Below are 15,000 nucleotides of genomic sequence, written 5' to 3' on the forward strand. Positions count from 1 at the left end.
TTTTTATGGGGAAGCAAAAAATCAACAAGATTTCAGCATCCGCTGCTGAGTTCCTGTAAGTTTAAGTTGTAGATTTATTGTTTGGATAACTGATGACTCAAGCATGCAAAGCCATAGTGAGAAAAAAATAAGAGAAGATGTCTGCATGGTGGTGATAGTATACTGGCTAAGTAGCTGGGTTTGCATGTTATGGCCTGAAAAGAGTTGGAAAGTTGGATTCCCAGCTGTCACCGTTGTGCCCTTGAGCAACTTGTGCTCTTAACCCTGAGTTGCTCCAGGGAATGACATCTGTAAGTCGCTCTGGATAAAAACATCAGGCAAATAAATACATCAATATAAAGATGCGTACACATGGAGAAAAAAAAGACAGAAGCACGCCCCAAAAGGAGTTAGACGTGGTGCACTTACAACACATTTAAACACTCCCTCGTTAGTGAGTCTCGCGAGACGGTGTGTTTTGGTCCGGTGTGTGTGTGTGTGTGTGTGTGTGTGTGTGTGTGTGTGTGTGTGTGTGCACAGGCAGATTACAGGATTACATTTGCCTGTACTTGCCTGGACTCTGGGAGGCCTTGAATAGCTGATGGAACTTAAGATTGCATGTTAGATGTACAAAGTGGTTTGGTTCCAAGGACAGGGGAGTTATCTCTGTTGAGAATAAAGCCACACAACACAATGCACTTCTTGTACCTTAAAGGAACCATATGTAAGATTGTCGCAAAAACTGATACTGCAATCACTTTCAAATTACTGTAGAGTGGTGTATCCCCTCCCCCTCCCCCTGACTCGAGGTTGCCAACCCAGATGCCGAAACACTACTGACTTCGTGATTAGTAGAGAGGTGGAGGGTGGCGCATCAGGCCAATATCCTGGCCGTACTACTGTTGTCAGTGATATAAGTATTTGAAATGAACATGATTTCTTAATGTCTAGTGACATATCAGGGCCATTTTATGATTAATTGAAATACAATTCTTACATATGGTTTCTTTAACAAATCGGCTTCAACCTAATTCTGATGCTACTCTGACTTATTATACGGAGAATGAAGTCCCTGACATTGGCAGTGTGCAACCGGAATTCTTGATATTACACTATTGCACACTTGCTATGTTTTTTTCTTTTTATCTTTTGGGTTGATATTCTAGTGTGCTTGTTTCTAGGTTTTCCAGCTTCTTTTCTGATTTCTGATTTTACCATCAATTTCTGTTGTGTGTCTTTAGAATGTTAGCAGTATTTGGTTTATTTACTCATGCTTTTAGATAGTTTCCATAACGTTACCATTCCATTGTGTTTTTGTACCAGTCATGTGCACTTCAGTGGCAAAAACATTCATAACTGCGCTCACAGAGATCCTAGGTCTATTTTACACTCTGGCAGGCTGGTTTGGGGCCAGGAAGCTTTGTGTTCTTGATTGAATTGAGAGAGCAGTGCTACCTCCATTTTGCTGCCATAGCAACACACTCCCAAACGGGTCTTGAGGATATGCTGGGTTGAAAGATCACAGTGTCCTAAGACTTGAGGCCAGTTATGTGTTTGTTTGTGTGTGTGTGTGATGGCGCCTATTTTTAAGACAGTGTCTTCAGTTTAGAGAGAAAAAGAGGATCTCACTGACCTTACTCCTGGTCAAGGTCAGTTAGACAGTCTGCTGGATGATGATGAGGATGATGATGATGTGTGTGTGTGTGTGTGTGTGTGTGTGTGTGTGTGTGTGTGTGTGTGTGTGTGTGTGTGTGTGTGTGTGTGAGGTGTCATTTGAAGTTCATTGAGTGTAGCAAGCAGCCAATGCAGTCAAACTTGTTTTCTGACAGAGGATTGGAACATTACAGTCAGGGCTCGAATTATCTTTTTGTCTTTAAGGGGGTCTCTCTATCTCATAAAAAGTTGGCACACCCCGCGCATAGCCTAACAAGGCGATACAATGAAATAGCCTAGGCGCAAGTGGCGCTTTTGCGCAGTACAGTATATGTGCACGGTAGGCCTAGGCTTTACCTTGACACACGCACACAACAGACATAGATTTTTCATAGAAATTGATTACTTTTAATTAATTTCAACATATTATTGATTGTAATAGTCCATATCTCATTTCAATTTCACAATACAAAGAAATAGACTAAACGATTTAGTCTGTGCCATTCTCAATTTCACAACGTAACTCATTTAAACCAGACCACCGTCTCAGATAGGCTATCCTCAGTGTCAAACACAATAATGCATGTAGTGTAACTTATACACAGGGGAAAAAGCACTAACTGGCAGAAATGAATAAAGCCAGCCAAACTATGTTCTAGTATTTAGAATGTGTTGAACCGTGGAAAATTAATAGACGAACAATTTTGGAGTTTGCACTGAGATATTTTCGGGTAGCCATTGAATATTCGGACATCAGAGATTGCTAACAGGTGTTTCAAAATAGCTGAGAACTTTCCAGAGCTCTGAATGTCAGAGGATAGCTAGATCATCAGACAACACAATCATTGTAGGCTGCATTATGGGCCATAATTTATGGCTTTGTAAATCAACATAGAATAGGTGAAGTGCAAGTTCAACAGCAAACAAGACTTTTCAGCATGTATCAAACCATGTAGGCTAGCCCAATGAACGCCTATGCAAATAGACAAAACACTCACATCAAAGCAGGGTGACTTCTTCAGATTTGCAAGTGCTGTCAAATCGATATGGTTTGCTCATATAGTCTAGTGGTGTGGTGGTGAAGTGTCATGCTGCGTTCAAGAGCGTAGTGTAGGTCTACGTCCCGTAGTAGTCTATATTTTAATTTAACATCTTTAATGGTAAGAGATCGCACAGGGATGGATAATGAGCGGTTGTTTAATATTAAATTACAATGCCAGACACCTTCAGATATGAGAGACCCCCTCAGGTTTTTACTTTGTTGCTTTCATGGGAGCCAGTTCTCACTCGGGAGCTCGGCTCCCTCTGGCTCCCATGTAATTCGAGCCCTGATTACAGTAATATAAATTTGAAATGATCCCACTTGAAAACTTTTCAACTTATAAACTTTCATATCTTATCAACATATTACAGTAATGCACTTTTAGTTTGAGGATAACATTCTGAACTAGCTGTTTTTGCTGCTGTTGCACGAGGGCTCCTATCCTCCCTTTTTTGCAATGAGAGAGTAAAGCACTTAAAGAGAGGACACACACGCATGCACGTGCACGCGCACACACACACACACACACACACACACACACACACACACTCACACACAAACTCACTCATATGCAAACAAGCGAACACATTGATGCTTGCATGCTCATTAGATTATTTAGATTACTTTCTAGAAACACATTTACTGGTCTTGTGTTGCTTCTTTAATTATTGCATCTGATTGTGAGAGGGCCTTCTTTCAGATTTGTTTATATGAATGTGAATGGGCTTTGATTGAATGTTATTCCCACACAATTTGTTCTGAAAGACTGTGTGTGGGGGTGTGTGTGTGTGTTTGCAGGTGCGTGCACATGTGTGTGTGTGTTCTCATGTGTGTGTGTGTGTGTGTGTGTGTCCGTCCATTTGTTTGTGTGTATTTATGTGAGATTTTCTTGTGTGTTTGTGTGAGATTATGAGCAATAGCTAAAGCTTCATTTAAATATCACTGCCAAAATGTCCCAGAGGAAGCTGTTTCATCAGTGCTTCACAAAGGACCTCATTCAGCTTTATTCAGTCAAAGATCCTGTCTCTCCTTTCTTCTTCTTTTTCTTTTCTTCTCCCCCTTTTCTTGTCCTCCAACATCTTAATCATCCTGCAGAATGACTGACACCATCGTCTATGAAGACCTTACACTGAAATGAAATTAAGTTCCTGTTCAGAATTTAAAACATCACGGTGTTGCATTACCAATTTCATAAGTTGAAATTCAACTTTTTTCATTTTCATTCTGGTTGATCGTAAAGGCATCAACAGCATGGTCATCATTGATATGAGTATTAGCAGAGATGCTGAAATGATAATGCATCTTTATCCACAGACATGTGGGTGTGGATCAGCAGGGAGATGGATTAATAAAAAAAGAAAGAATAAGATATAAAATAGAAATGCACATTATTTTATATGCCCCTTATAAACATTTCATATGCCCCTTATCACCATGTCCTGCATGCTCAACATGTATTGTCTCAGTAAAGTTTGCCTTGTCAGTATTCTCAGGGCAAAAACATGTCATGCCCTGTGCACTGCATCTGTTGTTTAAAAGAGTAATGTGTTGCACACCCATCTCATTTAAATTGGACTGCAGCAGGATGTTTCTAAGAAGCATGCTTCCACACCTCACTGGGCCTGGAGTGATTATAAGGGGTTTCACACTTGCTTGGTGAGCCTGTATTATTTGCAAACATGGTTTGCACTCTGTTTGCAGATCAACTCTCTCCTACACCATTTTTTGAAATTCACTTGCTTGTGCTGGTAACATTAATCAAACAATTGCTTTATCCACCGTTCAGATATGCTTACCCTTCCAAGTCATACGTTTCCATAAAGTGCTTGTAGATTCAGACCCACCCTTTGTTGGGGGTTGGTCCTCTATGATCAAGGTTTAGTGTTTTCCTGCTCCAGATGATGTCTGTGTGTCCTTGTTTCACGGTGTGGGCCATTTCTGGGTCACTGCACTCTTGAAAAGGCTGTGTTGAAAAGGCCCACTCCTATGTGGTTACGTCTGTGTGCGATCAGCTGAACACCAGCATGGATTCCCATGGGGCTCCAGCCTCATTCTAGCCTCATGTGAGCTCTCAGTGGGCGGTTCAAGCCTTTGGTCATGCTTTCAGCAGTCTCATCCACGCAGTGATTGACCCTGAAGTTCCACACTTCTATGTTCCTGCGTCATTGCCCTTTCATGTGCCTTGACCATGGCATACAGGGTTACTAAATTTTTTTAAAATGGTGGTTTGATCGGCTCAGGTATATATGTGCACCTGGGTGATCATAGCTTTATGCATTGCTGCAGACTGCATATGACCGCATCTTTAGAAACTAGTGTTGCCTTTCCAGAGAATAACAGGTTTCGTCTGTGGTACAGACAACAGTCATTTGTCAGTTTCAGACAAGGGACGCTTGGTGAGAAGAATGTATTACAGTAAGAAGGTAAATAAATGAAGTCAGAGCTCTGTTATGTATTTGCATGGTGTAGGTGGTTGGAAATGCAGAGTTGTATTCCTTGTTTGGGCTGTGTGCATGTGTACGTGGGTGGAACAGCACAGCATTGAACAATCATCAGATTGTTTTGCATTTGAACCTCCTCCACCTCCTCTGTACAACTTTCAGTCTTGGTTAGGAACTTCAGGGAGCTTCAGATTGTAATGAAATGAGTGTGTGTATATGGGTAGGCAGATGAATTTGTGTTTATGTACACTGACATGTACTGGGGTTTGGGGGGTGGTGCACATTGAGCTTTTAAGATTCTGTATGCTTGTCAGTGTCAGTCTAAAGAAGCTTAGGATAACAGCACTGTTAATTATCACAGGATTAGTAAGACACACATTCACTAATACACTGGCTTTTTGACAGGCACACACACATTTGAGAGAGAGAGAGAGAGAGAGAGAGAGAGAGAGAGAGAGAGAGAGAGAGAGAGAGAGAGAGAGAGAGATTGTAGCCTAGAGAGGACGGCAAAAATGTGGTAGAAAAGGTAAGATCAAGAGAGAAGATGTTGTTATAGATATATATTGTAAATCGTTGACTTTCAATCCATTCAAAAATCTCAATTCATTTGGGTTATTATAAAGCAGCAATAAGATTGTAGTATGTGTTTAATAAGCATGGGTATCCTCAGAGGACTTCATGTGTAAAACAACCCATGCTAAAGGGTGACTAGCATTACTAATGGACAACTCAGAACTCCTCAAAAACAGGCATGTCATCCAAATGCATATGTTTCATATTGGTCAGGAGACCATGTTAATTGCTAGTGTGTGTGTGTGTGTGTGTAGTTGTTTGTTTGTATGTGTCTGTATGTCTGTTATCAACGACTTGATAATAAGGATACCACTGCCTTGACCTGATAGTGAATTGATTTTTAGACTCTAGGAGCTTAGCTGTCGCTATAAAGTCTACCCTGTGGACATTGCTGTGTTCACAGTACTACTCAGCTCAGAGTCAACAAACAATTCACTTAACTCTCAGTAAACAGTGGTTTGTTCCTTCATTCAAATATGAGTGTATCTATGCTAATAAATTATTATGGTGAATTATAAGATATATTACAGTAGATCTTACATCGCGGACACTCATGTTTGTTCTGTAGCGGCCTGCTGTGGGCAGCTCAGCAGCAGAGGAAATGAGGCAAACTAATGAGTTCTCTTACTCAGTAGGACTCAGGGCCTAATCCCTGTTGCCATTTTCCACTGTTTTTTTTAAGATGCGGTATGTCAATAGTGTCTTTATTTCTTCATATCTTTCTAATCTTCATATTGAAGCTAAAGATATTGTCTCAGTGAATTATGATGATGTTATCCTACTGAGTTGTGTTCGGAGTTCTGTGTTTGTGAGTTTGTCTGGCTTTGTTTGTCACTTACTCATATTGAGACCGTGGAGGAAGTGAAGAAATCAACCATCTTTTCTCATGGTGCTCAGTTTCAGCAAAAGTATGAAGAGCCAATCATTTGTGCTGTACACACCAGTGTGACCAGTAACTAGCTTATGTTGATTGGCCACACTCCTGATTGAAACAAACCTATGGGATGCAACCTTATTGGCATCAGATTCAAAATAGGCAATGATAGCTGGCTGACGCTAACTTAAAAAAGGTATTGTTCTCAAGGTTAGAAAGACTGGACCAGTGAGCGATAACACTGATTTCCGTTTGTTATCTGACAAAACAGGACATGCAGACACCAGGCCAACACCTCATTTCATGAGAAAACTGGAGCGGCTAACTGTGCCCTCAGGGTGGCTACTAGGCTAGCCATTTTAGGGCCGTCATTAGCAGCCAAATCTGGACAATGGGAGTCTTTGTGAGTCTCAGAGTCAAACGGTGGAGATGAAAGAGAGTGATTTTAATGTAGCTGTCTGCGTGTGGTACCCTGCTGCAGGTAAACTGTAATGGGTCGAGTCCAGCTGTGATACAGCAGCTGGAATCCTGAAACTGGAAGCCTGTAATGACCCTGCCAGGGCCCATTACGATGCTAAGAGAGGCCACCCAATTCAGTGTCGCTCCAAAGTTCGTCTCAGAACCCTGAAGGTTGCCAGTGTTTAGTTTATGATTATGGCATTTGATCCATAAAAATGTTTCAGTTTGCTCATATGATATCAATTATTATAATTAGGGCTGTCAATCGATTAAAAAAATTAGTCTTTTAAGTATTTTAGTATATTTAAGTATTTTAAATATTTAAATTCAAATGAATCATTGAATAATCAGCATTAGTGACATTACAGTTCAAAAACTCTTTTATTATTATTTTAATAATGGCTATAATAATCTATGATATGACCTAATATGCTGAGGAAATAAATTCAAAAGTGCTTAAATATCACATACATTGCAGAGGACTTTATTTTAATCAACACTTTATTTTTATCAATTCTTATCAATATTTTTTGAAAAGTAAATGTTCCAATCAATGACCTAGGCAGCACATTTTCTTCTCTCTCCTTCATTTTACAGTCTAATGGTTACTGACTACAATGGCTCGGGGTCAAATGTCATACAGAATCGATTAATCTGCATTATTTGATAATGTACATTTGTATTTGTCCAATTTGGGAGTTCACCAGGCAGTGTAAGTGTAGATTCACTCTTAGAAAGTTTCTGTGAAGTGCAGGAATGTGTAGTTGCTTTTAAAAGCTGCAAGGTGGTATTTTGAAAAGTTTGATATCAGTATTAATATGCTGACTAAAGGTAAAGGCTTTGCAGTGTTAATTTATGTGTGTGTGTGTGTGTGTGTGTGTGTGTGTGTGTGTGTGTGTGTGTGTGTGTGTGTGAGGGCACACAGGTAGACTTCTCACCAACTTTTAAAAAAGGGTGAGAGATGGAGAGAGAGAGAGAGGAGGGAAAGAGAGTGTGTGTGTGTGAGAGAGAGAGAGGGGAGAGAGAGAGGAGGGAAAGAGAGTGTGTGTGTGAGAGAGAGAGAGCGAGAGAGAGAGAGAGAGAGAGAGAGGGGAGAGAGATAAGGAAAATAGGGGATGAAAGTGTCTGCTTTTAAAAATTCCTCTCCTGAATTTTTGTGAGGAAAGTGTGTGTTTAATGTTTAAAGCAGATAAAAAAGCTGGGGTAGAGTCTTAAATCCCAGACAAATACAAATACCTGATTGAACTTCACACACACACACACACACACACACACACACACACACACACACACAGACACACACACTCACACACACACACACACACACACACACACACACACACACACACTAACACACACACACAGAGTGACTTTATCTGTTTTCTTGTCCTCCGCAGCTTTGGTCAAGGTGAAGCTGTGGGCCATCGACAGACAATGTTTCCAGACAATCATGATGAGGACAGGCCTCATCAAGCATTCAGAATACATGGAGTTCTTAAAAAGGTGAGACCTCCGCTCTCCTCTCCTCTTCTCTCTTCTCCTCTCCTCTTGTCTCGTCTCCTCTTCTCTCCTCTCCTCTCCTTTCCTCTCCTGTCTTTCAACCTCTTCCTCCTTCCCTGTCCTTTACACATTAATTCTCTCTCTCTCTCTCTCTCTCTCTCTCTCTCTCTCTCTCTCTCTCTCTTTCTCTCTTCTTCAGGTTCTCTTGTTTCTAGTTCACTTCTCTTTGACACATACACTCTGTTTTGTGTGCTTCTCTGATACTGGGATTAGCATAATGCTAGTGAGTACTCTCTCTCTTTCTGTCTCTCTCTCTCTCTCTCTCTCTCTCTCTCTCTCTCTCTCTCTATGTGTGTGTGTATGTGTGTGTGTTCCACATTAAAAGCTGTGTGTTATATTCTTTGGCTCGCACAGGCTCACGCATGCTTGATGAAAGAAATCTCCATCAAAGACACAGAAATACGGCTGCATAATTGAGTACTTCCTTTAGAAGAGCGCTGACATAAAGCTTCTGTTTCCTCTCTGTCTTATCCAAACACAAACACTCTCTCTCACACACCACACACACACACACACACACGCGCACACACACACACACTCATTCTTTCTTCTCTCTATTCATCTCTCTTTAGCTGCCCCTCACTTCCATATATGGGCTCACGCATACAGTATATAATACACACGCACACACACACACACACACACACACACACACACACACACACACACACACACACACACACACACATACACACACACATACACACGCACACACACTTCCATACATGGGCTTACACATACAGTATATAATGGCTTCTGTGTAGCTCTCTCACTGGTCTGTTTGGCCTTGTTCTTCTCCAGCATAATTATTATTAATGAATGGCAAGTCTGTTCAGTGTAAGTGTCAAGCTGGTTTAGGCATGGCTCCTATAGCAAGCTGGTTTAGGCATGGCTCCTATAGCAAGCTGGTTTAGGCATGGCTCCTATAGCAAGCTGGTTTAGGCATGGCTCCTATAGCAAGGAGCGAAGGGGAAGGGAGCCTTTCTCTATCCTCTCTCTTTCTCTCACTCTCCTTTCTGTCTGTCCCCCCCATCTCTTTCTCTGTCTCTCTCTTTCTTCTCTCTCTCTCTCAATTCAATTCAATTAAATTCAATGAGCTTTATTGGCATGACTGTAAGTTTTACAGTGTTGCAAAAGCATTAATTACATCAAGAGACATTACACCTCTCTCATTCTCTCTCTCTCTCTCTCTCTCTCTCATTCTCTCTCTCTCTCTCTCTGTCTCTCTCTGTCTCTGCTCTAAAATTCAAATTCATATTCAAAGTTGCTTCATTAGCATGTCTGTTACGTGTTGCAAACGCAAGTGATTAGAATAGCATAGTAGCATAACAAGACCTTTACATAAAAAAAATATGTATAGCAGTGTGTGTGTGTGTGTGTGTGTGTGTGTGTGTGTGTGTGTGTGTGTGTGTGTGTGTGTGTGTGTACCTTTCCTCTCCTCTGCTGTGGTGTGCGGGGGCTAGTTGGAGGCTTGACTTGCCCTCTTTTTTCTGCCAAGAAGGGTCACAATTGTCCTTACTGCTTTGGGGAATAATGGAAGCAGCATATGTAGTGTGTGTGTGTGTGTGTGTGTGTGTATGTGTGTGTGTGTGTGATGACTGTGAGGTGATGTCTGCTCCCACAGGGTTTAAATGGCAACTGGCCTCACGTGTGTCTCAGCGTTAATTATTAATTCATTATCTGTTCACTTGATGAAACTTTAATTGGGCCGTGGAACCTTCTACGCAAGGTCAGGCCCTGATTGGAAGAAAGGGTTTGGGCGTAAGCCCTGACATCCTGCTCTGATTGGAAGAGAGGGTGTAGGCGTATAAGCTCCTCCATCCTGCCCTTGGTCCATGTTGATAGAATCTGGCCAGTTATGAAAACCCAAGTCAGCGGGGATATGAAACATTCCATTGTGCTTAGGCCTACTCTGCTGAGCTTCCTACTGATAGAGCAGGAAGTGGCATATATGTTCTCACAGACCAAGGAGAGGAAGGAGTAAGGAGAATATTGTAAAAGTGTGTGTGTGTTTGTGCATATGTCTGAGTGTGTGTGTGTTTGTGTGTGCATGTGCATGCAAGAGTGTATGGTTGTGTGTGTGTGTGTGTGTGTGTGTGTGAGAGAGAGAGAGAGTAGGGGGTTGAAGGTATGTTGTTGTCTATGCGTGTTTGTTTATGTATTTGTGTGTGTGTGTGTGAGAGAGAGAAGAGAGACACATAGAGAGTGAAGAGAAAGTGGGCAGGGAGAGGTCATTTGCATGCCCCTGCTTGCGTGTGTGAGCGGATGGGTGATGCTGTGATATTACTCAGAGATAAGCGCATAGTGTTTTTAGAAACACGGTCCAGTGCACACCTCTGCAGCCGGTCTGACCCCAGCTGAGGCCTGACCCCCTACGCCCCGGTCACTTTCAGGCCATCTCGCTCCAGGCTTACTGGGGCTGGTCGGAGATCTGTCTGTTTGTGTATGTAACTGTGTTGTGTTTGACCGAGCATGTGGTTCAGCCCTGCACCTATACCCAAACTCGAACCTGCTACTTGCAGCACCTTGGATTGGGGGGCGAGCATGCTAGCAAAGGAGCTAAAACCCATGGGTGCTAGCATTTCTCACTAGCATGTCTCCTAAAGAGAGCTAAAACCCATGGGTGCTAGCATTTCTCACTAGCATGTCTCCTAAAGAGAGCTAAAACCCATGGGTGCTAGCATTTCTCACTAGCATGTCTCCTAAAGAGAGTTAAAACCCATGGGTGCTAGCATTCCTTTTTCTCGGGACAGAGTTTTACTGAATGCACATACTGCGTAGCTACTGTACCAGCTAGCTATTACTGTACATTTATATCAGGAGACAGAAGCAGGTGGAGGGATTTAAAATCTGCAGCTTCCTTTGTAATTGCCCTCACACTATCTGTCTGTTGATCTGTATGTCCATCTGTATATCTGTGTGTGTGTGTGTGTGTGTGTGTGTGTGTGTGTGTGTGTGTGTGTGTGTCCATAAGTCGAGGGTCTGCAGTTGCCTCTCGTGCCAACTGCTCTTGTTGTCTGTTGTTTCTGCAATGGTATGGTGTGGGTGGTGTGTGGCTTTGGTGTGGTTGGTCTTAAATATGTCTGACATCCAGTGCTCTCTCCCACAGCGTTCCCACATTCCAAGGCCACCCTGAGGAGATCCTCAGCAAATTAGGTGATGTCTTAGAGGAGGTAAGTCATAGAATGTAATGCACTGTGCTGAGATGTCTCTGTGTGTGTTTGTGTGTGTGTGTGTGTGTGTGTGTGTGTGTGTGTGTGTGTGTGTGTGTCTGTGTGTGTGTGTGTGTGTGTGTGTGTGTGTGTGTGTGTGTGTGTCTGTGTCTGTGTGTGTGTGTGTGTGTGTGTGTGTGTGTGTGTGTGAATGTTTGTGTCCCTGTCTGTCTGTCAAAGACAGTCAATTCAATTCAATTCAATTCAAATATGCTTTATTGGCACGACAAATCATATGATGCATTGCCAAAGCGTTCACAGGAATAATAATAATTACAAAAAAGTAAACAAACATATACTTACAAACATTTACACATAATCAATACACTGTGTGTGTGTGTGTGTGTGTGTGTGTGTGTGTGTGTGTGTGTGTGTGTGTGTATGTGTGTGTGTGTGGGCGCGTTGCTCAGTGGTCACTCCTCCTCTTTCTGTCACAGTTGTGTATTGTGTATGTAATGTGCAGCTAGTATTGCACAATCTTCCTCTTCTCCTAATAAATATCTAATTGTCTTGTGATCTTCGATCTCAAAGAATTTTGGATATATAGATTGAAATTTTGGATAGAAGTTGGAGCGTATTTCTTTGTAGTTTGGGCAGCTAGTGAGGAAGTGTAATTCTGACTCAAATTCTTTTTTTGTCACAGTTCACACAAAGTCTGTTTTCTTTAGGCATCCAGGTTTGCCTGCGTCTGCCGGTTTCTATTGCCAAGCTGTGGTTGCTAAGCCTGTATCTAAACATTGTTTTTCTCAAGTTGGTGTCTCTTACAATTGTCAAGTATGCAGTGTCTGATCTGTGTGTGTGAGAGAGACTGACAGAGAGAGAGAGAGAGAGAGAGAGAGAGAGAGAGAGACAGAGAGAGAGAGAGAGAGAGAGACCACACCTCACATTTCCCACTCCATCATTGACATTAAAAGCAAAAATATGGTATGTAATGTTCAAACAACACTTCCCTTAAAAATTGTCACTTAGTGAATATGGGAGAGTCGAGAAGTATAGCTTATTATGCAGCAAAATGTAGCATTATGATGACAGGAAGTTGCCCCTCTAGATCATGCTTCCGTACAAATATAGTTAATTATTCTAATGTATGCTAACATATTCTATCTGCAACTGAAGGTTCTGTATGTGAACAGTCAGTGTTTGTATTTTTACTATGTGTCATCAATGGTATCTTAAGACCAGCCAACCATCTGACACACCACCATCTGGTTGCTTTAGGCCAAGGCTACATTCTATTTTTATATGAGCCTTGATGACTATGATGTTACATCAGTCCATCATTTGCATTAGTAATAATCATTTCTGTAGGCCTGCTGTGGTACAAGTTGATCTGCTGGGCTTTGCTCTGTGTCCTCCTAGTGTGTGTGTGTGTGTGTGTGTGTGTGTGTGTGTGTGTGTGTGTGTGTGTGTGTGTGTGTGTGTGTGTGTGTGTGTGTGTGTGTGTGTGTGTGTGTGTTTGTCTGTGTGTGGTTCCTGGTCTTCCTGGTGGTCTGCAATTTGTATCTCAAAGGAATGTTGTTTTGATTAGACATCTTCAAGATGGAATACAATTTCAATGAATGATGGGTTGATGTTTTGTATGTGTGTGTGTGTGTGTCTGTCTGTCTGTCTGTGTGCATGTATGTCTGTCTGTGCTTGTGTGTGTGTGTGCGTGTGTGTGTGTGTGTGTGTGTGTGTGTGTGTTTGTTAAAGTCCATGTGAAGCTGGAGTGAAGCTAGTCTCAGAGTAGTGCAGTGCTGATCAGACTCGATGATGAGCAGGCCTATGAGAGGGGCTGAGTTTATCATTATCTGAAGCTAGCAGAGTCCAGCAACCAGATGAGAATGATGTGTTTTAGTGCACTGCTAATGAGAATAATGAGTTTTAGTGCACTGCTAATGAGAATGAGAATAATGTGTTTTAGTGCACTGCTATGAGAATAATGAGTATAATGAGTTTAAGTGCACTGCTAATGAGAATAATGAGTTTTAGTGCACTGCTATGAGAATAATGAGTATAATGAGTTTAAGTGCACTGCTAATGAGAATAATGTGTTTTAGTGCACTGCTAATGAGAATAATGAGTTTTAGTGCACTGCTAATGAGAATAATGTGTTTTGTATAATGTGTTTTAGTGCATTGCTAATGAGAATAATGAGTTTTAGTGCACTGCTAATGAGAATGCGGTCACAAAGTGCAGGGCAGACATATGGACACGCAGCAACGGACAGACTGACAGAGATGCACACTTGTCTGCCTGGCAAACGTTTCTGTCTTTCTTTTTTGCTACTGATTTTCTCTTTTCTTTCTCTCTCTCTCTCTCTCTCTCACACACACACACTCACTCACTTTCCATCTTACCCTTTTGCTTATTTTTCTCTCTATCACTCATTTTGGTTTGGCTCTGCCACCATTTCCCCTCCGCTCTTCTCTCCATTAGCTCACCAATATCACACATCTCCTCCTGACCGCCAAATGTGAGGTCCTTTCCCAAAATGCATTGTTCTTGGGGGGTTGCGGGTCAGCCATTTCCATTGGGTGTGCGTTTTGGTGATAACCTTCTCCTGAGTCCCACGTCCCACCTGCCAGAGCATGACTCATCGTTCTTCACATAGAGATGGAGAGAGGGAGTGAGTGATGGATAGATAAAGATAAGTGAGAGAAAGACAGAGCAAGAAGACAGAGAGACAGGCAGACATAGATGGACTAACAGACTTATTTTGAATTTTGTCATTTGAGGTTCAAAACGGCTGTCTGCACCCTTGCCCTCAGATAATTAAGCCCCCCAGTTGATGGCCCAGTTTAATTAATGTGCAATGAGTTCCATGCGTCTGTATGGCTTGGGAATGGTGGGATTAAACTAGATGCTTTTTTTTTATATAATATTAGCCATATGAGCACACTGTTAATTTCCTGTGTGTAATTGTATAGTCTACCTCTGGAGAGGCCCATTGCTGTGTGCTGTCTGCTGTTTTACAGTAATAAGCAGCCAAAGACTGCTCTGCTTGGACCCCAATATTGTTTTCAGTGGGCTACGGGATAATGCCGTTATCATGTTCATTTTAAAGGCACCACAGGGTAGATTGGTTACTGTTTTTTGCAACTGTTTACACACATTTTCAAAACTGTGTCTATTTTTCAAAACTCTACACACAAAACCCACAATTGCTCTTACAAAATGCAATTTTCAGTGGGCTACAGGATAATGCCGTTATACATGTTCAATGGC

The 15,000-nt window shown here is 41.9% G+C and overlaps 1 protein-coding gene across 3 annotated transcripts in view; it reads left to right on the top strand.

Annotated features, from left to right (window-relative positions):
• Positions 1-15,000, top strand: part of LOC143124078 (cGMP-dependent protein kinase 1) — a 76,918-nt gene that overhangs the window by 32,343 nt on the left and 29,575 nt on the right. For all 3 annotated transcript variants that reach the window (XM_076285366.1, XM_076285365.1, XM_076285367.1), the window contains 2 exons: positions 8,419-8,524; positions 11,691-11,754. In XM_076285366.1, coding sequence (XP_076141481.1) covers positions 8,419-8,524; positions 11,691-11,754 — 170 coding nt within the window. The remainder of the gene's footprint in view (positions 1-8,418; positions 8,525-11,690; positions 11,755-15,000) is intronic.

The sequence above is a fragment of the Alosa pseudoharengus genome, unplaced genomic scaffold, assembly GCF_046254945.1.
Source record: "Alosa pseudoharengus isolate Yale_2024_CS ecotype anadromous, Long Island Sound unplaced genomic scaffold, YU_APseudo_1.1 YU_APseudo_1.1_scf_15, whole genome shotgun sequence".
NCBI lineage: Eukaryota > Metazoa > Chordata > Actinopteri > Clupeiformes > Clupeidae > Alosa > Alosa pseudoharengus.